Raw genomic sequence first — 25,912 nt, 5'->3', positions numbered from 1 at the left:
ATTTGTTGAGCAGTCACAGCTGCTTGCACTTTGCTGATTAACCAAACAGTATTTATGAACTCTGCGTGTGTCAGCACATCTTGTTTTGTACGCAAGTTCTCTGTGTTTCTTTGTGTTTGAGGGATTGTTAGCTTAGGCTTTATGTGATGAAGTTTATGTTGATAAATTCTTGAAACTCACACGTTTGTTTGAAGTTCTTCTCTACATCTGGGCTCCCTCCTACTTGTCTGACTGTGACATTTATATTGTTTTTTTTTCTTGATTTCCTTAAGGCTTTTTATGAGTTATCTTCATCTTTTTTTAGTGATAAATTCACTTTAGACAACAAATGTCATCAACTTCGATGGTTTATTTTACTTCTATTTGTCACAAGAAATTCATCTCCACGTGTGGTCATTTATTACACCAAGAAAGATGTTTGACCAACAATTTAAGACTGTATCTTTTTAAAAGACCCACTCTGATGAAAATGTTAACGTGTTTTTGTGGACATATTTATATAAAATTCAGCTTAAAATTGCATTTGAGTATTTCTTTATTCAATCGTGATTTAGAGGCAGATGCAAAGATGACATGAAAAAACTTGTTGCTGTGGCTTAGGTGCTACACTTGGTCATGTTTGTGTATATTTTCCTCGTTTGAGCTGGGATCTGGCTCCAAACTGTATGTCTGGATGGTTCCAATGTTGTTCTGCATTTTTGTTGCACCAGTAATGTTGGGTTGTGGGTGTGTGGAGCTTTAAACAGATGGATGATGGGAAGTAGAGGCAGGCTTACTCTGTGCCAACAGTTTCGCCCACAACTTAGAAGTGAATTTTAAATGTTTTTTTTTTTTTTGGCTAGAAAATAGTACAAACGATGACTAGAGTGGGTTTTTAAGTTCTGGCAAAACAGATGTATTAAATTAAAATAAAATACAGATAAAGCATACAGCAGTGCAAACAATAAAACGGACAGTGTGTAAACAAAAACCTTCATAGAAAATTGATAATTTAACATTCTAATAAAGACACAAGTGATAAATATTTCCCTTGAAGTTCCTGCTATCCAGATGGCTTCATGGCAACCAGTACAAAGTTTCTGGGAGAAAAGTTTGGATTGAAGAGAGGAACTAGCTGACTGTCCACACCTGCAGAGAGAGAAACACTTCCATGAGAAGGGTCAAACCGGGTAGAACGTGTTGCTGCTTCTCATCCCTCACCGTTCTCCTGCAGGTAGATCATTCTGTCCAGCAGCACCAGCGTTTCCACCACCGGGGCCAGCAGCATGGTCAGGCTGAAGTACACCACCACTCTCCTCTGCTGTTTCAGCATGGCTTCCACCCGCTCCGGGTCCAGCGGCAAGTCAGGAGGCAGACCCACCCGGGCCAGGCCCAGACGGGCATATCTAAGCAGCCGCATGGATTTAGACGGAGAAAAAAAATCAAACGGAGGCCTAAATTCTATTGGTTTCAGCATAAAATCTATAAGACGAGTTAAATTATGGATGAAAGGAAACAATTTCTCCTCTTTTCATCACAGACACTTGACACATTAACTCAAATACATATTTACATAAAACTATTTATTTTTTCTTTACTTGGACACCTCTGAATGTCTGGAGGGGGTGCTGTTCACTCACTCGGTAAACGTTAACGAGTGGGACTTCCTGATGGTCTGGATCCCCGCCCTGCGCAGATCCGGCTTCGCGTCTCGGATGAAGGTCTCCAGCATGGCCCGGTAACAGTGTGACCTGAGCTGCTGACTTTCATCCCTGAGCCGCCTCTCGTAGTCCTCCATGGCGTGACACGCCCCCTCCCGCGCCTTGTAGGACAGCTGATGTCCCTGCAATCCCTCCACCCAGGAGCTCATGGGGTAACCGAACTTGGAGGGAAATGAATCGTCTGTGAGCGGGGTGTGGGGCGTGACCAGCCCTGGAGGGGTGGGGTTTTCCTTGGTTGTGATCTTCATGTAGCAGCACGCCACTGAGGTGATGCCGCGGACGTGAGGGCAGTTGACAAAGTGATGGAGGAGGGTGGCGCTGAGATCGCCGCAGGCGTGGAGACCAGTAAGGAGAAAGTCCGGACAACCCTCAGGGCGGGTTTCCTCTGAACTTCCACCCTCATCAGAGTTAGCTTGAGTGCATGAACAGTTACCAGAAGGTAGCTCCGCCTCTTGAGCTGTGCTTGATTCCCGGTTGTCAAAACAGTCCGGAGTTCCAAGAGAGTTTTCCTGCTGGTCGAAACCCCTCATTCTCTTCTTACTGGGCTGAGATGGAGTCATCGGACCATCAGTGGGACAATCTGAAGACTTGATCTGCCTGATGAAAGACTCCCATGATTCTTTGGGGTTTACCCAAGCAGCTACATGTTTGGGAAAGTTATAGGGCATGGAGAGCTGAGAGGAGTTGTTCTATGAGAGAAAAACAGATGTTTATTAGGATTTTCTAGTCCAATATGGATTATTGTGGATTTAGAGCAGAAGTCTGCAACCTTTAACACTTAAAGAGCAATTTGGATCGATTTCTTACTGGCAATAACACAGTTTCATCTTTTAGAAAGTAGAAAAACTGCTTCGTATTTATGTTATTGTTACTATTGTGATAAATAAAAAATATTTTTTGCAGAAATTAAATGAGAAAATCACATTTTTTGTAAATAGTTTATTACTTCAGACAAAGGGTCACATGACTTATTTTCAAAATAAAAGACACCCTGTGTCACTTAGAATCATCTTAATTTTGCAAATCCAGTTTAAAAAGAATTGTGCAGATCATTTAAAAGACAAATACAGTCTAACCACTGATGTGGCTGTTGACCCCCTTTATCTAATTTCTCTGTATTGTCTTTGAGTCTGTGATTGTGATTGTTTCTGACTGTCTTGCTGTGTATTATGTTTGGAGTTTTATGTTCTGTAGAGCTGGAACTTGCTGAAAACTAGTTTTAAACTGAGTCCGACCCGATGTTTTAATCCTTTCCTGTTTAATAAATAAAAAAAATAAATGAAATAGTAGGTAGTGTAAAATAACCAGTGATTAGAAAAAAAAGTTCATTTTACCTTTTTGTGGTTCCTATCAGCTAGAAATTCATAAGTCTAGCCAGCTAAAATTAAATCAGAGCTGGTTAAGTGTCCATTACCATTATTTTTGAGCCATACGGGGCACTTAAAAGCTTAAAAGCTTTAATGATTAATAGCAAATTTGCCTAATTATGCTTAAAATCCGGTGCACCTCAAGTACGTCTTAAACTACAAAGCCAAACCACTGGATGAACTGTCGGAGCATTATGGGTACCATGGTCAGGAGCTTTGCAAAGTGATACATAAATTAACTTTTTTCACTTTACTTTTACTTTTTAGAATCAAAAACCTTGTTTTTCTTAAGCTAGAGAGCCATAATTGAGGGGTAAAAGCAGCAGGTGTCTTACAGGCCCCTGATTTAGACGAACATCTTCATGCACACAAAGAGAACTTTTAGTAACATCTCCCATTTGTTCTGCAGTTTCTTACAAAACCATTTTAATGACCCATATTCAAAGCAAGAAATGAGAGGAACATTTTGAGATTCTCAGATTAGAGAAGTAGTCACAGTTTTAATACATTTTTGGAGGAAAATCTGCTCTTTATTCTGCTTCCCTCAAGTGGTCAGAAACAGAAACTGCAGACAAACTGTAAACCTGTCATACCCTAAATAGGATCATCATTGTTTATTTATGACAAACACAAGTTTAAACGGTGGTGGAAACAAGACTCTAACTTTATTACATTCATAAAATAAAAGTCTGCTTTACTTCTGGGCAAATTCAATTACACTGTTTAAGCAATAAATTCTAAATCCACATTCATTGTTTTCCAATTGTTTTTCAGTTTTACTAATTAAAAATGCATGAACTAGAGTAATATGTATATGCAATAAGTAGTATAGGAAAATGAAGCCAACCTGTAAGTAGGCTTTATTGCCGACTAATAAGAACATTTTGAGAACACTTTTTTAAAACCTCAACAGCAAGAAAAGATGTGTGCATACCTTTTTCTGTTTTTCCTTCTCCAAGGTCCATACCAACTCTTCATCAAACTTGGATGCCATGGCAACAAGGGTGTGATCAGCCTCAACAGCAGTCACAGACAGACTGAGTCCAAAAGACAGGAAGCGGCTCAGGTGACCCTGTGTGGAGTGAAAATATTTAACGTTAAGAGGTGTAGGTATATTTAAGACTGATAACTGAATAGCTTCAGGGCTGATACTACATGGCCAAAAATAAATAAACCAATAAAAACGTAATAAATGACTCTCCTTCCTGGAGAACAAACAAATGCTATCAACGGAGATAATAATACCTGACCCGAGCCCACGTCCACCACCCTCCTGCAGCCAGTCTGGTCACAGAGTTGTTTAACCAGCTGAAAACAACAATAATTGAGCACAATAGCATGTTATTAAACGTCTTCATAAAGCAGGGATCACAGCAGAGCAGAATTCCTGTACCATGCCAAGCTTTCGGATCTCATGCTGCTTCTTGGGTTTAACATGCTTCCTGAAAATGTGCCCGAGCAGAGAACTCTGACTGTGGTTTTCCAGGAACTCCTTGGGCCTCCTCAACAGACCCCCTCCGTTGCACTGCCTGGGAAATGCCAGTGCGTGAGCCGTGGCCTGGAAGGCCAAAAGTGACAAAGGCCATACCGACGGATACCTGGAAAAACAAATATCAGTTTACTACACTGTATTTGTATTCCTGCTATTTTTTTTTATTATCCTACATTAAATTCTCTAACTCAAGTCTAAAACATGATTCTTAGCTCATGTGATTTTAGTTTGTAAGCCTGGTTTCCCATGCCACTTATAGTTACAATTTGAATAAAAGACTTTATTACCTTTTGTTTGCATGTGCGCTTAGTAGGAGATCTGCAGTCTGTGGGTATGACAGGTCCTGCAACACAGGTTGCCAGCTGTTGGGTAAGGAGTGCCACAGATCTTCACTGAAGAACTCCTGCAGAGGAGACATTAGATCTGTTCAGTTTTACTGGAGGCAACATGCAAAAGCATTTAGATCTGCACAAAAGCAGCAACACAGAAGTAAATACCCACAATAATAAAGGAGTCCGTTAGGTGTTTGTACATAGACAGAAAGGTCGTGATTCTCTTAGCCAACTCTCTCTGTTGCTCTGCAGAGAAACTTGAAATAAACTTCCCCTCATCTTGTCCTGCTGAAGGCTCCAATGACATCAGACAGATCATCAAGCTAATGCTAACATGCGTTAGCTTCGTAAACCCACGCTATTTTTTTGTTCAAATTTGGTGTTTATATTAAAAAGCTAATAATAATAATACTAAAGTTGTCTCAATATTGATGCATTCATAAAACGTTTAGAATGCAAGATCTTCCCAATAAACGCTATCTTCTGGAGCTCACTGCAACTTTCACTTCTAGAGAAGTGGTGCATTTAAATGCTCCATGTAATTTTTGGTTTTTGTGTTTGAAATGTTTTCTTGTGAATACTTATTACGGGTGATCAAAAATATTTATGGTCAATTTTGTTGAGTTTATAGTTGTATAAGTGTATTACTATGCATTTGGGACACGTCTAAGCATTTTCATGGAAACTAAGAAATACTTTTTCCGTGTCTCTCACTCATAGAAAGCAACAAAACAAATTAAAATTAAAAAAAGGAGGGGGGAAAGCATATATTCTTTCAGATTTTTTTCATCATTATTTTAAAGTCATTTATCCAATGGAAATGACATGATAAGATAAAGCATTGGGCGATGTTTATTGATATTTGTCATGCATCCCACTGTTAGTGAAGGCAGCATGCACCGGATGTTGTTCACATGTTGCCGGAAGTCAGTTGCTGTGGGGAAGAGGTTACATGTGAAGCGGTCTTCCGGCGGGTTTAGATTGGAGGTTTGCTTTCTTATTTTGTCACAATGATTAAGATATATGTATTGGCGTATTGATATCGATATATTATTGTTATAAGATGAAAGTAAACACAGTGTTACTTTGATTAACTAACATTGTTGGAACTTTAACCGTTATTGTCATTAAATAGCTAGATGTTGTCGGTGTTGTTAGCTGTCAACAGTGTTTTAAACAAAGACGTAATAAATTAACGAGCGATTGAAACATTTATTTAGACATGGCGTTATTTGACACGAGAGCATTTTAAAAATAAATTTGAATCGTATGTTTTCTAGTCACAAATGTAATTTTTGTGTCAATTGTAATGTTTGCATGCTTTCAAAGACATCGCGTTAACGTTAAAAAAGAGAACACCCGTTTTGAGTGTATAATTGAAGCAACAAATTGTTGATTATGCGTATACTTTAAGAAAATAATAACATTTAGTGATTTATTCTTGAGTGTTGTCATAGTTGAAGTCAATATATTCAGAAGAACAAGGCATCTCCATTATTATTTTGGTTGGTTATATGGGTTGGAGGTCATTTTGCTCCCTAATTTTTTTCAATACTTAATTTTTCAGTGCAAAAAAAATAAAAAATGGGGGCAGAGATATTCTTAACTTTTTCATACTTTTTTCTAGTTAAAAACCCCCATAAATCATGTTTTTAATTTTACTTGCTGTGCAAAAGATTCCAGTTAATTTAACGCTTTCTTGCATTTAAGTGCTTGAACTAATGGTGTGGCAATTTGCACAAACTGGGATTGGGTTTGATTGTATTCCATTTTCTTTCAGGATGATACAGTTTCACCGGTTTCAGCTTATTCAAACATCACCGAAAAGCAGCAAAGCTTATTGAGACCTCCGGGATACTAAGACACACAAACACAGTGAAAGGAGTTCATATTCATCATGTCAAACATTACAATTAATATGTGCTCTGATGTCACCACACAGAGAGAACATCCACCAAAAAAGCAAAATTTGAAAAGCAAAAACTTTCATAAAAAAATGCGACACTTGGAGGCAAAGGGATACCTCAGGGGTAAACAAAACCGCAACCACAACCCGAGAGACATTGAAGGTGGTCAGACTCCACGTCAGAATGGATCGTATCAGAAATCCTCAACACTGCCAGCTCCCTCTGCTTCACACAACAGAACTTTACCTCATCCTCACGGTGCCTATAGTTTTAAATCTCAGCTTTTTGGATCCACTCACAGCCTGCCTTCAACGACGTCCACTGTGAACAAAAGTGACGACCACAAGCCAAAGGAACTGTTGAGCACAAAAGCCCAAACCAGTGGCCCCTCCACTAGCAGCCACAAACCCTGCACCAAGGCAACCGGGAACCCCAACAAGTACCTCGCAATCGACTGTGAGATGGTCGGTACGGGACCAAAGGGTAGCATCAGTCAGCTTGCACGCTGCAGTATAGTATCATATGAAGGAGATGTGATTTATGATAAGTATATCAACCCTGCCATGCCTGTGACTGACTATCGCACCCGCTGGAGCGGCATTCGCCCTCGAGACCTGATCAAGGCCACGCCGTACTCGGAGGCCAGGAAGGAGGTGAGATAACATATACTTTGTCCAATTTTTAAATAAATATTGAGACAGAAAGACCTTAAGTGTTGAAAAATATGTTTTTTTTTTTAGAACGATGTAGAATTTCAAACTTGGCTCAAAATTAGACAAAAAATGTGAATTTTAGTTTTCATCATTTTCATTTAAGTAATGAATTGCATTTTGCTTGACCTGCTGACACGGTCAGTCACGAATGTGCTTTGTGTTTGGCTCCTGCAGATCCTTAAACTGCTCATGGGGAAAGTGATCATCGGCCATGCTATCCACAATGACTTCAAGGCTCTCAGTTACTTTCACCCCACAGTCTTGACCAGAGACACTTCAAAAATTCCTCTGCTCAACGTGAAGGCTGGCTTTGGTGCAAAAGAGTGCGTGTCACTGAAGAGACTCACTAAAGCCCTCTTAAACCGGGACATCCAGGTACGAAAATTTTAGGTTTTTCTTTTTTGTTGGTTTCTTTTTTGCAGCAGGTTGTTGGAAAACAATATTGAGATGCCATTTTAAATTATTTAAAACATCTTGAGACTTCAGAAAAAGGCAGGGTTTTAGTGCAGGTGACTGAATGAAGATCCTCGGGTTCATTTAAATTTTAGGTAGCATCAGAATGTTTTGAATGACACTAACTGAACTTGTGATTCTACCTCCTCAGAACAAGAAAGGCCACTCTTCTGTGGAGGATGCTAAAGCCACTATGGAGCTGTACAAGGTAGTGGAAGGGGAGTGGGAGAAAACACTCCTTTCCAATTCAGTGGCTTCTTAAAGCCTGGTTTGGCTAGTTGGCATTTAAATAAAGTCTGTAAAAGCTGCCTAAAGGCATCTGAAAACCCCACTCAATCTGGGTTATTGTGTACATACATGGTTTTTGATCTTGAGGGTATTGTGGGAAAATTAAACCTTTCCACCCAGATATTTCTTGGCATAAAAACAAGAATTGCCAAAGCAGAATTTTACTAAAAGGAAAATATTTAACAGGCAATGAAGGAACACAAATTTAAAATTAAATTAACTTTGTTAAAAAAGATTCAGTACTTAAGGAAGTATAACTTTACAACAAAGGAAATGAGGATAAGCTTTGGTAGCAAATTTGTGGTCATATTGACCTTAAACATCATTCGGAGTCGAAGAGTTCATTGAATAATGATTTAGATAAGAAATAAAGCTTTTTTTCTTGATTTTAAAAACCCTCTTTAAAACACGAAATATATGTATAACATGTATTACAACAACATTGAGATTTGAGAAAATTACTGGTAAAAGAAAAGGTGTATTTTAAGATAATCTCCTATTTCTGGACTTTTAACAGTAAATAAACATTTGCTAGAATTACTGTTATTTTTCTCAGGGTTTGGATTGTAAAAGGTGCTTCTGTTTTGTCTGTTCAGCAACAAAATGTTCATAGCTATAGGTCTCTGTGGGTTTTATAACAAAAAAACAAACTTTTTACTTGCCTTTTAAGGTAAACATTTTTATGCAAGTCAGAAATGTAGTTCTTTTAAAGCAATATTTACAGATTTTGGCAGCACTGTTTAATTTTGGTGCTGTTGCTAAAAATCAAAATGGACAAAAATGCTTCTTGAAAATTGTATTATTATGTACATGTTAAGCTTTTATATAGTTGGATTGTGTCTCTTTAAAACTTAATTTTATCAAAGAATTCCAGGGATATTTCCTCATAAAATGGGTTGTTGAACATTCAAATGTGGGAAAAGACAGTAGCAAAACCAGCTCAAATTATTTTCAATCTTTAATGTTGAAATAAAATAATAGTCGTAGATTTGAGTGAATATTTGTGTTTTTATGGCTTGCAAGTTTAATGTATTTTCAGTTTGTAAACTCTGTTGTGTTCCAGAGCTTTTTTGAGGTTGTTTATGTTCCTGTGGTTTTTACAATAATTTCCTCTTTTTTCTCTGCTTGTTTACTAACACATTATTGTCAAAATATTTTTGAGGTCTTAAAATGACTTTATTACATTGACAACACTGGGATTATTGTAACAGAGTGGAAGAGTCGTGAAAGGTTGAGAATTAAACATTTTTTATTCACCCTTCAGTTCTGGTGTTACATGTTATTGAAATATGCTTTTTGTTTGTATGGTTGAAAAATGTTTACTGTTGTAAACAAATTATCTGATTTATAAATGATTAAAAATGTTTGTTTTCTCTTGGATTAATTAGTTGACAATAGTTAATGATTCTTGTAATGACCCTGAATTCACGCAGTCGAAAGGTAAAAGTAAATGTCAGGATTTTTTTTTTTTGCATGAAAAACACCTTTAACTGTTATGTCATACACCAACACTTACATCTATTAAGTGTTATTATAGTTCTACTTTCACCTTTCAATTGATCCAATTATGATTAGGTTTTTTTTTTTTACTTTATTTGTGTCCATTATTAGAAAACTCACAAGAACATGTTGAAAACACCCATTTTTCATCCGGGTGGATCTTTAAATGGAGGGATACATGCAAATATTCAGACTCACTGCTTTATTTTCCATCCTCTGAGGTGAAAGTCTCAGTGATATTTGCGAGTTTGACTTCTCCACATTAATTGTGCAGAAAATTGCTCTTGAGAAAATGCAGAGCAACTCTTAACTGAGGCGCCAAACTTTAAGAACAAGCAAGAGCTGACAATTTCATCATCTTTATATATTTTCCATTTTATTTTCTACATATATTTGTTTGCAGGTGTAATTATGAGCCCTTAGAGAAAGCCAAAGAATCCTAAAAAAAAATAGTCTTGTCAAAAATTCTCATTTTAAGGGAAAAAAAATCTAGTCACTATGACCTCTATATTCTCAAACTAAGACTATTTTGCTATTGGAAAAATATATATATAATTTTTTTTTTCTTGAAACACCTGAATGTTTAGATTCAGTTTTTGCAGTGATGTGAACTGAACAGATCCTTTCTTATATTCTATGAATTTGCAGAATTGCCAATAACTAGTTTTTCTTCATTGTAGTTATAGCAATTAAGGAGCTTTTATTTTGTGAAATGAGATTAAGACACACAAGTTGGTTTTTAATTTATTTTATATTTTAAGGCTCCATAATAATATTCTCTATGTAAGCTTTTGGGATTTTTTTTTTGTTTCAAAATTGATTGACAAGTGCTTAAATTATTTGTTACTTAAGGAGATTACATGATCGCCTGCTGTGTTAATAAAATCTCCTGAAACTCATGAAAGAGTGCTGCAGATCTCAAAGCAAGCCTCATAACTAACATGCAGCCCCCTATGCTGGACTTACTGGCAGCTGACTCTATAAATTACATTATACTTCATACCTCCTCTGTTACACACATCACACAATGTAGATATTAGTCATGGACCAGCTTTAGCTCTCTTTGCATAATTCGCTTTTGATTACCAAGCCTGCAGCCAAGAATTTTTCCATTTCGACATTTTCAGCACAAGCAGCAAATTGTGGGTTAAAACAAGATCATCAGATATGGGAGCAACAAATACCACTGTTAGGGAAACGAATGCATTAGAAAACAGGTGTTTTCTGTTTTTTAAATATAAAGAGATATAATTATTAAGTACATTTGGGACTAAAATAATCCCTAAAGTCTCAACTTTCAGAAGTATTGGAAAAGCTCAGCTGCATAAATTTATGACTGAATTTGATCTCACTTTGCCACATTCTGCTGACAGAAAAACAAAACTGCAACCAGCAATAAATAAATAACTTTCTGCGCTAATAATATGGAAACAAAAGATTTTCTGTGTTATGAATGCATTTATGTCTAAAGTTCCTGGGATGATTTTTACTGTTTGTTGCACAAACACATATAGTTAGTTAGGTAAACACCAAATACTTTTAGGAGTAATCTTGAGAGATGTATTTTTGATTTAATTTCAAATATTATATTAAGACTTGGTACATTTTATTTAAAAAAAACCTGATTTTTAAAAATCAAGTCACTTTTGAATACATTTCAAATGAAGACCGTTTTCTATTTTACCCCACTGAAATTAATGAAAAATAGAATATGAAAGAATACTTTTCATCTTTCTAGATGACAAGAACACATCAGAACTTCGAGTATTTTATTATAATTTGTGTTTCTTTTCTTCATAAGTGGAATTTGATGTTTAAGATTATTGCTACACGGTAGTAATTCTGAGGTAAAAATAAATGCTGCATTATAAACGTGGTTTTTGTCTCCCTCTAGTGGCCATTGTGTGCACTGTGTATCGTTTCAAAAATCGAGTAAATCCGCCTTTTATTTAGACGTTCAAGCTTATATCAGTTCGTCATTTTGTGGGGAAAAAACTATACTATTAGTTCTTATTTTTGAAAAGAATAGATGTGTCTGCATTTGTTACATTTAACTACTTTTGAAGCTTGAAATGAAGGAAGAGGAAGGTGGCGTGGGAGTGGGTGGTGGTGGTGGGGGTCTCGGTCCTTTAAAGCCGCTCTCATCCCGGTTCCGGCTCTGTTCACCTCATCCTGGAGGAGGACTCGGACAGTTGCAGTGAAGGAGCTGCAGGACGACGTTTGGTCCAAACAGATCAGAGCTGCACCTGTTCTGCAGGAGACGTGGAGAAAGCAAGAACTGACGCCAAACATGAAGTAAGGATCCAAAAGTGTCATTCTGAGGGCTCGGAGTTGATTTATTTAGTAGTTATTTGATAAAGTTATTGCTAAGTTTGCTTTGTAATGCAGTTAAAGCCTCACAGCCGCATTCCTTTTTGAAGAATACTTAAGAAAATACAAGTTGCATACCAAACATTATTTATTTATTTTCTATTTTTATGCAACACTTTTGTAAAATATATAAAAGTGACACAAACAGGCTCCTAATGTATGTTTTTAGCAGTTAGCCTCTCAATTGCATAATAGTATATTTGTTTAAGTACATTTTTTGAAGTATATTTTCACATTAAAGTTGTCATGGAAATGATAAAATAAGCTATTTGGGGTTTTAAACTTTTAATTTCACTGTGAAACTGCATATTTAAACCAAACTGTTGTCTTAAAAACGTTTTATTTTTTCAATTAAAACACAGACTGTAGCAATGGACAAATGATTCATATGAGACATAATTTGAAATTAATTTAGATTGCAAATGTTGGGTAAAATTATAAACATTTTACTTTACAGAACCAAAAGTTTGACAATTTAGAATACATTTTCATTGAGGATTTTGTAAAGAAAGAAAGAAAAAACAAACTATTGACTATTTTATGGGTAATTTTCTAAATATTTAAACCTCTACCATGCCTCAGATTTTTAGATAAAGCAGAAAAAAGGTTTTAAAAAGATAATCTGGATTAGTTTTTTGAATAAAAAAAAACTCTCATCCTGGAAGTTCTTTGAATTCTAAAAAGAATTGAGGCAAAACATTTTATTTTCATAGTAAGTCTTAAGGACTTTTTCTAAAAAAAAAAAAAACATTGCAATAGAACCATCTTGGATCAATGAGAAACTTCATTGATCTAAGATAGAGATCTAGAGAACAGATGTTGAGTGACAATGTTTGTTTGGATTATTTGTTTGTCTTTTAAAAATGTAAGACGTATATTTGAAAAGTGTTGCATTTAAAGTTCAAGTGTTTGATGCATTAGCGTTTCAGCAAGTGTCTGACATGAATGCAGTTATATTTCTGGGATTATCTGAGTTAATTTTTTTCCTATATTTTCTGGTTCTGATTTTCTATGGATGCTGCTCCTACCAGATTTGAATAAAGCATCTTTATTTTAAATTTTCGTCTCACTCCAACTGACCTGTGTATTTGTGAAAAATCCCTGCATTTTTATCCACTCAGTTTCAGTTCAGCTGAAACAGTGCTGAAGCTAAATCCCGGTTCTTTCAGATCCGAGCTTTTGTCTGTTTTCCTCTTGGCAGAGAAAGTCAGCTGCTACCAGCTAATAGGAGCTGGCTGCAGCTTGAAGCTGACTGGTGAACTGTTCCAGATCATTCCTGTGAACTTAACGTCTCACTCAGAACCCATTCATGCTGCACAGAGCCTTTTTTCTTTTCTTGCTTCTTCCTCTGAGAGGTTTCCCCTGCCTGCAGCCCTCCCCGGCAGCTCCTGGCTTCTTGTGTCTGCCAGGGAGAGGAGGTAGAGGTTGCCCCTGGAGATGGGCATCCTTTGAGGTGGAGGGACTGGTGGGCTGGAGCGACCGGAGTCTGTAAAATAGAGGTGGTCCTTGCCGTGAGAAAACGGAGGTTGTAGGGGAGGTCGGGTCGGTGCGTTTGTGGCTCAGCTCGTGGTCTCGCACCTATTCTCACTCTGAATGACCGACATGATGGAGGGGGACTTTAGTGCTTTGAATTCGAGGGTGAGAGAGATTGCTGGTGTCACCGGGTTCATTCACCTCATTGGTTGAATCCTCTTCTGAATCTTTCAAATCAAAGAACATTTGTATCCAGATTGTAAGAAGATGTCATCTCTGCTCCATCCATTTACTGACAATTTTATCCAATTTATAGGAGTAAAAGAAAACTTCACAGAGAGACATAAAGAAAGTAAAGAAACAAATTGGATTACTTACAGGGAATAAAGTTCATATTTTAGACATCACTACAAAAACACACGGTGACACTTTGGTAACAACTAGGGGTGTGCATCTTTTTCTCTCACATGATTGGAAATGCATCTTCATTAATAATCCACAAATCGATATATATTAACTTTAAGGTGATACAACAGTCCAGTTATTTTTTCTAAGTGGACAAAACCTAAATACGCCCAAATATAATTATTTTAGTGTTTAAATTACTCAATAAATCACTTAAACAGTGTTTTTTTTTTCTTTTTAATTTAGTCTTACTGGGGCTTTTAGTTTAAGCAACAAATGACGTAACAGCTTCGAACGTTAAACCCTGAGATTTTAGGGCTTTTAGATGATTTTGTTCTTAGTGGTTTACCAAACTCTGGACAGGACATTCAAAAAAATGAAAAATTGCTTCTTCAAGTTAATAATTTGTGGCCACAAATTAGTTTTTTGTTGCCTCAAATTAATATTTTATAGTCACTGATCATTTTGTCTGCATTAATTAGTATTTTGTGTCTACAAATTAGTATTTTAGTATCTCAGATACTGGTGGCTTTTTTGTGGCCACATAATACAAATTTGTGTTCACAAAATGCCAATTTTTGTCTGCAAAAGATCAATTTGTGTCTACCAAAGGATAATTTGTGCCAACAAAAATGCTAATCTGTGCTCACAAAATGGTATTTGTGCACATACAATTCTAATTTGTGCCCTCAAGTTGTTATTTTTGCACATCAAATGCTAATTTGAGTTCACAAAATTGAGTTGTAATGGTGTTTGTGCACATAGAATTCTAATTTTTGCTTTTAAATAGTAATTTGTGCATATGAAATGCTCATTTGTGTCCACCAAAGGCTTGTTTGCGTCCACAAAATGGTATTTGTGCAATTAAAATTTTAATATGTGCCCTTAAAGATTAATTTTGGCAAATAAAATGCTAATTTGTACCCTCAAAAAGTGGCCACAAAATGCTGAGCGCATAAAATACAAATTAGTGGCTTAAAATTTTTTATATGTAGGATTTTTTCAATGTTTTTATTGCAAGTCCAGAGGTGTGTAGTTGTTAAAAAAGCGTATATTAATAATATATTCAAATAATATATTTAGGTATTATTTTATTATTTATTATTTTATGTACACGTCCCTCACTGCGAGTTTACCTTCAGCCAAATGTAAATGACCAAACTAAGTAGAAGCAAGCTTGTGATAGGCCGTCTTTTTGTTGGCATCACATGTACATAAAAAAACAGACAGTAGAGACGCCAGGATGAGAAATAAATAAAGTTTGCCAGAAACCGATTATTTGCTTCCCGATTAATTTTTATATTTTTTTACCAACATAATCTTGCTTGCATATGTGAGTTTTAGCCAATACTGCTGTTACTCCCAGTACTCGATGGATGTTTTCATACATGTTTTCTTTACATCTCTAACAAACAAAAAAAAAATCTGACATTTTAAAAATTTTTTTGTGAGATCTTTTTTTTAAAGCCAAAAGACCCAAATCATTTTTTCCCCAAATTTTACTTTACATTTTACGTTTAAATATTAAGTAAATTTATTCAGGTCTTATTACCATTTATATTACATGATCGACATTCTTTTAATCTAACATAAAGGGATTTTGTTTCTTTATTGTCCTTTAAAAGAACCCAAAATTCAATCTTTGCAAGACTATAATATTGATTTAAAAGAAACAGGTCGCTGTGCACACCTGCAAGCAGACAACTCAGAACGTTGTTCGATTCCGTCCTGACTGCCGAGCTGAGCGAGGTTACAAAGTCATGTGCTGACAACTTCACTCAGCCTTGAGTTTTGTGCTGCATTGTATTACATTACATTTACTAGACACTTTCACACAAAGGTACTCGCACTCCCACACTGATGAGAGCATCAAGCGTAATGTGGAGTTAAGTTTCTTGTCCAAGGACACAGCGACTGGGCTGGCTGGGAACTGAACCCTCGACAGGCCGCTTCACTCTGTGAGCTTTCGGCTGTTGAGTCTGCTGAAGAGGGAATTTGGCAAAAGAAAGCAAACCTCTGTAATTATCTAGATCCTGAACTCTGTGCCATCTGGGATTGAAGTTTACGTGCATTTTCAGGCTTTTGTCTCAGTAAAAAACGATGGAAATGGGTCGTCGATGATTAGGCCGTGTCACACATCCACTACGTACATTTCTGTGTATTTTCCATGCGTGATGTACATAATTCACAAGCATTTCTTGCATTTGTCATTCATTGATTAGGTAAAATATCTGTCGAGGGTTTTACCCGACAAGTCTGTTCAAAATTTTTGAAAATTATGTATATTTTACGTAGTTTATTACGTAAACACAAAAACTTTATCTTGTGCTTCCCACCATCAAATTTTAAATTCACAGGATTCCCTCAATTTAAAAGGTCCTGCTCGTACAATAAACATTTTTTGAATACTGGTAGGGAGTTTATTATTGCAGCTTTGTAAATAAGTTGTGCTGTTTGAAATTTTACCAGGTCGTAAAATTTAAGGATTTTGAACTGAAAAAATAATGGATTTGTATGTTCAAGATAACCAGCTTAATGAATAGTTCTAATGGCACGTAAGTAATATAAGGGAAAACTAAATGTATACGGAAGCCAACCATTCCACATATGTCCACCATGTACCATCGATGTATAACTTTTATGTCGCGTATATCACATATCATGTTAAAATTACTTTATTGATGCTAAAATCAGAAATGAATTGCATATAAACAGCGCAATAATGATGAATGGTTCATGAACGATTCACATGATGTGTGATACATATATATAAATTGGCTGACCTTTCACCCCTCTAGCAGTTTATGCAGATCTGCTTCCGGATCATCCAGGTCTCTCATGGGTGTGGGAATGGGCCGGGTACAGACTCTGGACTCTTAGACCTTCTCGCGGTTTTCCCCAGCTGTGACTCCCACTAGGGATTGCCCTCTCCAAAACGGGGCACACCTGGCGGGCTGCCTTAGAATTGAGGAATCCAACTGTTTTATTAAAACAAAGCATCACGCGGGCCGCTGCGGGTTCTGTCCATGGTGCTGACGTAATGTGATTTCTGCCCAGTGAAGAAATTCAATGAAGCGTGTTTCTTCTTTTGTACATCTTCCGTGTTTTTAATGTGGTTTATCCGTGATACATCTGTGAAATTTTCACGTAAAGATCACAACTTTTTCCACGTATATTCACAGATAACCAATTTTCCTCCCTGCAATATGCGGGAAATGTACAAAGTGACTGTGATACGGCCTCTAGATACATGCCGGAGAGAGCGGTGAACTGCATCCGTTTGGTCATTTAACCCACAAATCTAAAGCTTATCGACCCACTTCCATGAAAATCATGGTTTTTAATATGCTGTTGTGATATTTTTCTGATGGAGGACATGTATGGAAAAAAAATAAGGTTAAAACTACATTTATGAGTTTTAGTTTATTCAAATTGTTGTGAATCAGAATATTGCTCACCATTTTTGCTGCAGTGCTAATATAAGGTTTTTTACGGCTGTAAGCTAGCGGGAGAGAGAGTGTAAGCAGATGGATGATGGGAAATGGAGGTCGGCTTACTTCTGTACCAACAGTTCTACTCACAATTCAGACGCAAATTTCTAATAAATTCCTGCTTCTCTGCAGGAGCTCTCCTTGAAGCAACACAGATTTATACATTTCTTACAAAAAAGGACAATTATATTTTAATTAACCACTAGGAACACTTTTAAAATAGATCAAAAGTGGGACTTTGAATGCTGTGAGGCATATTTCTGTCTTTTTCATTATTTTGGTGTCATTTTTCTGTTATTTAAACCACAATTCAAGATACACTTCCACTTGCACAATTTCAGAATTAAGCAAAATTTGTCATTTTTATCTGTAAGGACACTAACTTCCAAAGCCTAAAATAATTTTACCAATGCTACATCTAAACTTTTATGCATTTAAAGTTCTTTTTAGAAGAGAAGAGTATTTTTTCCTAAAAAAACAGCATAGAGATCAGAAAAAATTACCTAAACTTTAGTGAATCCTCAAAGAATGAGGCCCATCCTTCAATCTTTCACCCCCCCGTAGCCTTAAATGACCCTCTCAGGCAAACTGAGTGGTCAAACATCCTTTCTTGGCCCAAACCTCCATTTCCCTCAAGGTAATGTTGTTGGCTATTCAGCTGCTTGCAATGGCCGTCTTTTCTCTTGCGATGTTGCCTGGGAAGCTTCCTTTACTTAGAGAAAACCTTTTTTTTTTCCTCCCTCCCCCCACTGTCTGACTTTTGTTGGCGTATAGAAATGTAGCGACACTCCGCTCAGCGTTCACACTCTGTAGGAGAAGCAGATGATAAGAAAGGAAAACTATTAACTATTAAAGGAAACTATTACCATATTAGTTGCTGAATCTGTAGGAAATTGGCAGAACTTTTCCTTTTTTAAATCAGGAATAAAAAGCTTTAAAGTCATTTTTTAAAACGCTTGTGGTTTGCATGTTTTTTCATATCTGTGTTTTTTTATATGTACTTAAGCACTTTCGTAATATAGAAATAAAATAAAATATAGAATTTTCTTTATCAAAATTTTCCCCTAGGAATAAAAAACAGACACTTGCAATCTAGAACGTCAGAAAAATTTTAAAGGATGAAAAATGATAACATGTTATTTTGTTTACATTCTAATTAAATTTAATGCTATTTTAATTTTTTTTTTTTTGCAATGCTTGAAGATGGTTTTATTTATGATTTCTATATTTCTGTCACTAAGGACACTAATATTTCTCCAAAGATTAGGATTAATGTGGAGAAGGAAGATAAAGCCTTTGCTGGGGGGCCACAGGCCTCCCCTAGTACACAGTAGCTCCGCCCCTGGTCACATGTGTTGTTTGCTGAAAAAAAGTTTGATAAAATAGAGATCATGAATTGTCAGACAAATGTGTCTGTATAAAGATAATAAAATAGGTTTAAAAATGGTGGATATGTTATATGATGTACTTGCTCCACATGTCAATATTTGTTGTTGTGGATTTGTTTACATGCTTTAATCAGGTAAATAAAACAGTCAAGAGTACAAAGCTGTCAAAGAGTGCTCAAAGTCTACAGATTACAATTTTTGAAATTACAACTTTAAAGTCGAAAATTTATGAGAAAAAGTGGTTACTTTTTGAGAACAGTAGTATATTCACGACTTAAGTCATAGGCTAAATTTGTGACTTTTTTATGTGTTTTGAAGTTGTAAATGTATTGCTTTAAATGTCGTAAATTAACAACTTTAAAACACGTACATTTACTAGAAAACTTAAAGTATGAAACTTGTGAAATGAATTTGATTTTGTGAACTGAGATGCAAAGAACAAACTTCAAATCCAAGCAAAGAAAAAAGCAAACATGCTTACAGTAATGAAACTTCAAAATCACATAATAAAATAATAATTAAAGAATAAAAGTAAAATTCTTCAGTTTCTTAGTTAAACTTTTTAAATGTTTCTTTATGTGTTGGTGGTCATTTAAATGAATTCTAGCCGTTGACATTAAAAGGCAAAATACAAAAATGTAAATAATTATTAAAATATATGTATTTTACAATGTAAAAACACCACAGATTTTAATTTCTCAGTTTGTTAGTGTCAAAGTATTATATTATGTAAGACAAGAAAACAAGTTCTTTTGTGAGTCTTCAGTGTTAAATTTTCTGAAAGACATCAGTTTATTCAGATCACAAGAACAAAAAGACAAAAGTGAACAAACTTCAGAATAGCTGAAGTGTTACAAATGTAAATCTGGCTTCTCTGGCAGCTGGGCTTCTGTCTGGCCCTCCTGGAGGTTTTCAGGGGAATCAGAATTCAGGTCACACTCTGCAAACCCTGAAGTCTGCCTCACAGGAGCTGCAGCGCTCCAAGGACACACAGACACTTCTTGTGTCTGTCTCAGTCTGTTTGTCTGTTCAAGCAAACACGTATTCCCGTGGGAGTTCCTCGCTGATATAAAGTATCTTCCCACTCCACTCTGTGCTGACAGTCACAACTGAGTTCCTAACCCCAACCTTAATCTGGCATTTAACCCAAAGCATCCGTTTCCACCCACCAGCTTCTCAACTATTGTCCTTCAAGTGACTCGAATACAAAAACACAGTTCAACTCTTGTTCTGTTTTTTTACATAGTTGACACACTACATTTCCTGATCAAATTTCTGATCAATTACTTGTTGAGGGAGTGATGTGATTACACGTAATTACTCCAATAGGAGCAGGACAGAAGACTTCCTGTTTTTCAAAAGCACATTTTTAAAAGAATCTTTGATCCAAATAAGAGAAAAACACCAAATGTAGCAAGAATAATAAAACTAAAAAAACAAGAATATAAAAGCAACAACAGAATAAATGACATTTAATTAGGATAAAGGTTAGTTTGGAGTAAAGGCAGTAAAAATAATTAGGTTTTAAGAGAATTAAAGTCCCACTTTGATCGTGTTTTTATTTATATTTAAATCATTTCCGCTGATCTTTTAATTAGGATTATGCAATTTTTAGCCAAAATAAATTAAAACCTTTGTTGCTTTCTAGGACATAGTTTCTGCAGAGTGGCAGTAGCTTATTTAAATCTTATAATACGCTCTTTTAGAGGCATTTTTTTCATCTGCTCCTAATTCACAACAATTTGAATAAAAAATACTCAATTTTAAGCTTTTTTACATTTCACTTATGTCTTCTAACGTTAGAAAAATGCCACAAGAACATCTTGAAAATACAATTTTGACATGTTTCATTATTTAAAGCCTGAAAAAGTTTCTGAAACTGATGAGGAGGAAAAAAACAGGTGCGGGTGCTGCAAATCAAACTGTTCTGATATGATCCATCTTTTTGGAGGACCCTTTGTGTTTGTGTTTAGGAAATGGTTCAAACAAATGAAAAAGTGAGGTTGGAGTACTGAAGAAACTAAGTCTTTTTGTCTTTAATCTTCTGACTCCAATAACCAGATGGACTTTATACCCGACTTGCAATACTAGCAATAGTATTAGATTTGAAAATCAAATGCCAGTGAGTGAGTCAACAGCTACAGATGGAGAGTTTGGGAGAGAAAATTAAAATGTAAAAATAAGAGGTCATGTTGTGTCTGCAGAGAGGTTTATTCTTTAATGCTGGAGGTCAAGTCCTCTGTGGTTAAATGTGTTTGGATTCTGGTTTACCATAAAAACCAGGGTGGCTGTGGTGCAGCAATTGGGCGGTCGGCCTCTGTTTAGAATATTGCAGGTTTGATTCCCGCCTTTCCTGGTCGCGTATCAAAGTTTTGACATGAATTAAATGTTTACAGTCCTCAATGAAGACCGATTTCCCCAAACTTTATTGAGAGTTTGTTGTTTTGTTCAAACGTTCTGTTTTCTTCTCTTCACGTACCGCAGACTGGATGCATCTCCAACTGTGCTGCTGTTTGCCATCTGTTTCCTCGTCCCGCCGTCGTCCTCTGCTGCCCCCCAAGAGTCAGGTGTGTGCCCTTTTCTCCCCGTCCCCTCCACGCCGCCTTCCACCACAGGCGTCTGCTGATCTGTCACACACCAGTGACCTCTCGTACTTTGGGGTCTTCATCATGTCCTGCTGTTTATCGACTTTGCTAACATGCAATTTTAGAAGAGTTCCTGCAGAAACAAAAGGTCCTTCAATTTGTCAAAGTCAAGTTTACAACAACAAAAAAAGTTTTGGCAGCTATTAGCAAAATGTTGCAATAAAATAAGAAATTAAAAGAAGCAAATGATGAAAATACAGATGTTTAAACAATAAGCAAAGGTTTTAAAATGAATTTAAACTTTAAAGAGGTGATACGTTTATATTAAATTCTATGTGGAAATTTTTTGTTTGGAGGAATTTTCTTAAAACATAAGTAAAACACAGCGGCTGCTAAGGAGTACAATAATGTTGATCTCTAAATATGTAAGTGAAAAAGCTATTTCATTTATACTTGTCTTCCTAGATGATTCAAAACTCCTCCAGGTGACTATCCCCAGCAGCCCACCTGTCCTCGCGGTGCTGGGTGGTGCTCTGACGTTACCCTGCCTGGTGTCGCTTGCCCACCCACCACCGTCCCCCCCTTCCAATGGCCGCTACGCCGTCCTGTCCGTTCCCCGGATCAAGTGGAGCGTCCTGAGTGACAGTCAGGAGACGGAGATCCTGGTGGCCCGTGGAGACAGGGTGAAGGTCAGCGAGGCCTACAAAGACAGAGCCACGCTTCTGAACTACGCCCACTCGCCCGCGGACCTCACCCTGCGCCTGGAGAGCCTGAGGCAGAACGACACCGGCTTCTACCGCTGCGAGGTGCAGCAGGGCCTGGAGGACGCTCACGACATGGCTCAGATTGTGGTCAAAGGTGAGGAGTGTACACAGAATCACCATTTGTGTCGTCAACAAAAACCATAAAGATTTTTATCTTGAATGACCTTTTTCACCTCATTTCTAGGTGTGGTGTTTCATTACCGCGATGCATCCAGCCGCTACGCCTTCACCTTCGAGCGAGCCAAAGAGGCCTGCAGAGAGATCGGGGCTGACATCGCCACTCCTGAGCAGCTCCTGGCAGCCTATCACAGCGGATACGAGCAGTGTGACGCAGGCTGGCTCTCTGATCTGTCAGTGAGGTACGAGACTAACAGGACATGTTCCAATAGACCATTCCAAACACTTTCACCTTTGAGGAAGTCACATTGATTGTCCTACCTTTTAGTACGCCGGTTTGAATTTGTCAAAATTGATTTAGTAATCTCATTTTGACCACAGATATCCCATTCAGAGGCCAAGAGAGGGCTGTTTTGGAGACATGGACGGGATGCCAGGAGTGAGGAACTATGGAGTGGTGGAGTCTGACGAGCTTTATGATGTTTATTGTTATGTGGAGAACATTAAAGGTTAGTCAACTTTAAAAAACAACTTTTGACTGAATTTTTATGGGAAAAATAACTTCTCTAAAACATAGCAGCTCCTGTTTTTCACAAGGTGGCAGATTGACTTAAATAAATGAATATAAATCAATCTTTATATAAATTCTTTTGTAATTTAGGGATGTTTGTAGTTCATTGACCTCTTAGTTTACACTTTAAAATAAAATTTTCTTAAAAATATGAAAATAATTTGCATTGTACATGACAAACTACCAACTTAAAATAATTGAAATCAGACTAGAGTCTATAAATAGGTTGTCCATCCATCCATCCATCCATCCATCCATCTTCTTGGCCGCTTCTTCCCTTTCGGGGTCGCGGGATAAATAGGTTGTTTGATAGAAAATCTTATTGTTGAACAGTAAAAAACTTACATTAAATTGCTTTATGTTCTGTGATTAAATGAATGTAACTGTTATCTTAAAATGTTTCTTTTGAAGTTTTGGAGGTTTTTAGTTATAAAAATGGTATAATTATATAGTTTAAAAACATTTAGATAATATAGATTTGTATTTTAATTTTTTTTTAAAACCTGTCTCTGCACAAAAATTAAAACCAGTAATGAAAAAAATGATCCTCTTTTGCTGTTCCTTTTGTTTCTTGTTTGATTTAATAAAACAAAAATGATTATAATTAATAAAGAATAGAATGAAATAACTTTAACTGAAACTTAACATAATTTATTAAAATCCTAGCATTGATTCTTGTAGTACTTAAGTCAAAGTAATCATTAACTGTGTGAAAAAGTAAGAAAAAAGACTCAAGGAGAACAGAAAAAGGGCAAAATGAAACACTCTAATGGACTTTTTCTGTGAAGGCGAGGTGTTTCCTGGCCCCGCCCCCCAGCGTTTCACCTTCTGGGAGGCCAAGGCGTACTGTGTGAGTCACGGAGCGGAGCTGGCCACCACCTCTCAGCTCTACGCCGCCTGGAACGACGGACTGGACCACTGCAGTCCAGGCTGGCTGGCGGACGGAAGCGTGAGGTACCCCATCGTCACCCCCAGGGAGCGCTGTGGAGGAGGAGAACCAGGAGTTAAAACCATCTATCGATACAGCAACCAGACTGGTTTCCCCGAGCATCTCTCCCAACATGACGTCTACTGCTTCAGAAGTATGAAAGGAAGCCTTCAGATAAAAATGTGTTTGACTTCCTCCAAGGAGCGATGATATTTACCTTAAAATGTGTCTGTTTTCTGACAGGTAACCACGGTTTTTACACCGAATCTCCTCAGGATTTCCTCGCCACTGAACCAGAGGACATCGGCCAGGACATCCTTTTCTCAACCACTCAGGAAGATGTCAGTTTCAGTGAAGTATTTATCAAACAGACAGACAGAATGCAAAGCACCCAGATGACAAATCCCACAGAGGAGGATCCTGTTGATGCTGATTCCAGAAATGAAGATAAAGATCCATCGTCTACAAAAGAGCCTTTTCAGACTCTGGTTCCTCTGCCTGAGGCTCCATCCACCCACAACACCGATGAGGTGGTTGAGAAGGCCAGTCATCCTGAGTCCTATCAGCCTGGACCAGAACACCATGATCCTGATACCACCTCTCCTGGTCTCAATATCTCAGTCCCCGATGTCCCTTCCCATCTGAATGAAAGCATGGATCCCTTTCTGAAGCACATTTCTGAAACTGAGACTCTGGATGTGTTAGTGCTGAATGTCACAACCGAGGTGCATCAGGAGGAGGAAGATCTCCCCGTTTCTCAGGAGGACCACACTTCCCACATTCATCTGGAGCACACGTCTTTAACTGAATCTATAGTTTCAGAGCAGCTACAAGAAGCTACTGCTGATTCTACAGAGGAGATGTTCGCCGTGACGACTTTATCGCACACGGAGGGAACAGAAGTTCACTTTGTGACTCTGTCTGCGAGTTTTGATCACAGTGAAGCAGGAGAGGTGATGACACATCCTCCTCCGGATGTGGGGACACATGGATCTGAGAGTCACAGTTTCAACAACGCTGCTGGCTTTGAAGAAATCAGCATGACTGCTGACTCAGGTGAGCTGCAAACCTGTACTTTAAATCCAAGTTAAAGCATCAGTTTTGTATAAATTCCTGATTCTATAACTCTTTACAGGCTTTAATCCCACTCACGAACCTTCAGTTGTAACAGAGTCTTTCGTCTCTGTGGACCACTCTGACTTTGAAGTTGGCAGTGCTTCAGGAGACGCAGCATCATATGATCCTACCGACCAAAGTGGACACATGAATCCCACTCAGATCTATATGGAAGAGGTGATCCAAGTCACAGACATTGATGCTCCTGTCCTCAAGCATCACCCCTTCACTCTGCTGGCTTCTCCCGTCTTCGTGACGCCGTCTCCAGCCTCCGTGGAGGTCAGCTCCCTTGAGACTGGAGCGGAAAACGCTGTTCCCCTTGGGACTGAAGCTGCTGAGGAAAACCAGGATATCCCAGTTGGGAGTTCAGAGAAGATAGAGGAACAGGGGCCAGAGGAATCATCAGGAGAAAGTCCACACATAAACCCAGAACTCATAGTGACGAGCACGACTCTCTCAGAAGATGCCACTGATGCATCGCTAACACTGGAGATAAAAATCCCTCCCTTATCTCATCCCGGCTGGGAACGAAACTCCTCCACCTTCACGGCTCAGGAATCTCGCTCTGATCCGGATCACACAGCAGAGAGAGTTGATGAAGACGGTCACGAGCAGAACATCACCGCGCTTAACACCAAGGGTGAAGCTGACTCTTATTCTCTCAATCACATCATTTAAGCTCCAAGAGTTTAATTGTTGTTTTTAGCAAGTCTGTCTGGCTTCAACTGTTAACCATCAAATGTTAGCAAATATATATTAATCATGTTTCTGGACCACATGTGTCAAAGTCAAGGCCCGGGGGCCGGATCCGGCCCACCGGGTAATTCTATCCGGCCCTCCAGATCATTGTATTTTATTGTTATTAATGACAAAATAGATTTTTATGGAGAGTAAATTATTAAAAGTTATTTATTAAGTTAACTTATTCTGGAATAATATTCCTGCCTTTTTA

At 37.5% G+C, this 25,912-nt stretch overlaps 3 protein-coding genes across 3 annotated transcripts in view; 2 read left to right on the top strand and 1 right to left on the bottom strand.

The window, feature by feature from the left end:
* Positions 1–329: 329 nt before the first annotated feature.
* rrnad1 (ribosomal RNA adenine dimethylase domain containing 1) lies at positions 330–5,427 on the bottom strand. The gene is made up of 8 exons (XM_024268467.2): positions 5,061–5,427; positions 4,847–4,962; positions 4,461–4,665; positions 4,313–4,375; positions 4,002–4,139; positions 1,620–2,389; positions 1,201–1,385; positions 330–1,128 (listed from the first exon to the last, which is right to left on the bottom strand). Exons 1-8 carry the CDS (start codon positions 5,208–5,210, stop codon positions 1,043–1,045), a joined length of 1,713 nt encoding a protein of 570 aa, XP_024124235.1. The 5' UTR covers positions 5,211–5,427; the 3' UTR covers positions 330–1,042.
* A 341-nt stretch (positions 5,428–5,768) lies between these two features.
* On the top strand, positions 5,769–9,285 carry isg20l2 (interferon stimulated exonuclease gene 20-like 2). The gene is made up of 4 exons (XM_024267311.2): positions 5,769–5,878; positions 6,672–7,451; positions 7,686–7,886; positions 8,116–9,285. The coding sequence occupies exons 2-4, from the start codon at positions 6,789–6,791 to the stop codon at positions 8,224–8,226; spliced, it is 975 nt and encodes a 324-aa protein (XP_024123079.1). The 5' UTR covers positions 5,769–5,878; positions 6,672–6,788; the 3' UTR covers positions 8,227–9,285.
* Positions 9,286–11,863: 2,578 nt separating this feature from the next.
* The window catches only part of bcan (brevican), a gene marked incomplete in the record, with an annotated part of 20,937 nt that continues 6,888 nt past the window's right edge, over positions 11,864–25,912 (top strand). Inside the window, 8 exon segments of the mRNA XM_024267310.2 lie at positions 11,864–12,047; positions 21,364–21,446; positions 21,930–22,322; positions 22,413–22,587; positions 22,727–22,854; positions 23,705–23,998; positions 24,088–24,900; positions 24,980–25,600. Coding sequence (XP_024123078.1) covers positions 12,043–12,047; positions 21,364–21,446; positions 21,930–22,322; positions 22,413–22,587; positions 22,727–22,854; positions 23,705–23,998; positions 24,088–24,900; positions 24,980–25,600 — 2,512 coding nt within the window.

The sequence above is a fragment of the Oryzias melastigma genome, linkage group LG16 (assembly GCF_002922805.2).
Source record: "Oryzias melastigma strain HK-1 linkage group LG16, ASM292280v2, whole genome shotgun sequence".
Taxonomy (NCBI): Eukaryota; Metazoa; Chordata; class Actinopteri; order Beloniformes; family Adrianichthyidae; genus Oryzias; species Oryzias melastigma.
This window is presented reverse-complemented; position numbering and strand designations above follow the sequence as displayed.

Excerpts from the sequence above, each read along its gene's own strand:
- isg20l2 (XM_024267311.2), top strand. The coding sequence starts at position 6,789 with ATGTCAAACATTACAATTAATATGTGCTCTGATGTCACCACACAGAGA. Across the intron at positions 7,452-7,685 it reads ACTCGGAGGCCAGGAAGGAG|ATCCTTAAACTGCTCATGGG; the intron begins GTGAGATAACAT and ends TGGCTCCTGCAG. Across the intron at positions 7,887-8,115 it reads TCTTAAACCGGGACATCCAG|AACAAGAAAGGCCACTCTTC; the intron begins GTACGAAAATTT and ends CTACCTCCTCAG.
- rrnad1 (XM_024268467.2), bottom strand. The coding sequence starts at position 5,210 with ATGATCTGTCTGATGTCATTGGAGCCTTCAGCAGGACAAGATGAGGGG. Across the intron at positions 4,376-4,460 it reads AGATCCGAAAGCTTGGCATG|CTGGTTAAACAACTCTGTGA; the intron begins GTACAGGAATTC and ends TGTTGTTTTCAG. Across the intron at positions 4,140-4,312 it reads TGGACGTGGGCTCGGGTCAG|GGTCACCTGAGCCGCTTCCT; the intron begins GTATTATTATCT and ends CACTCCACACAG.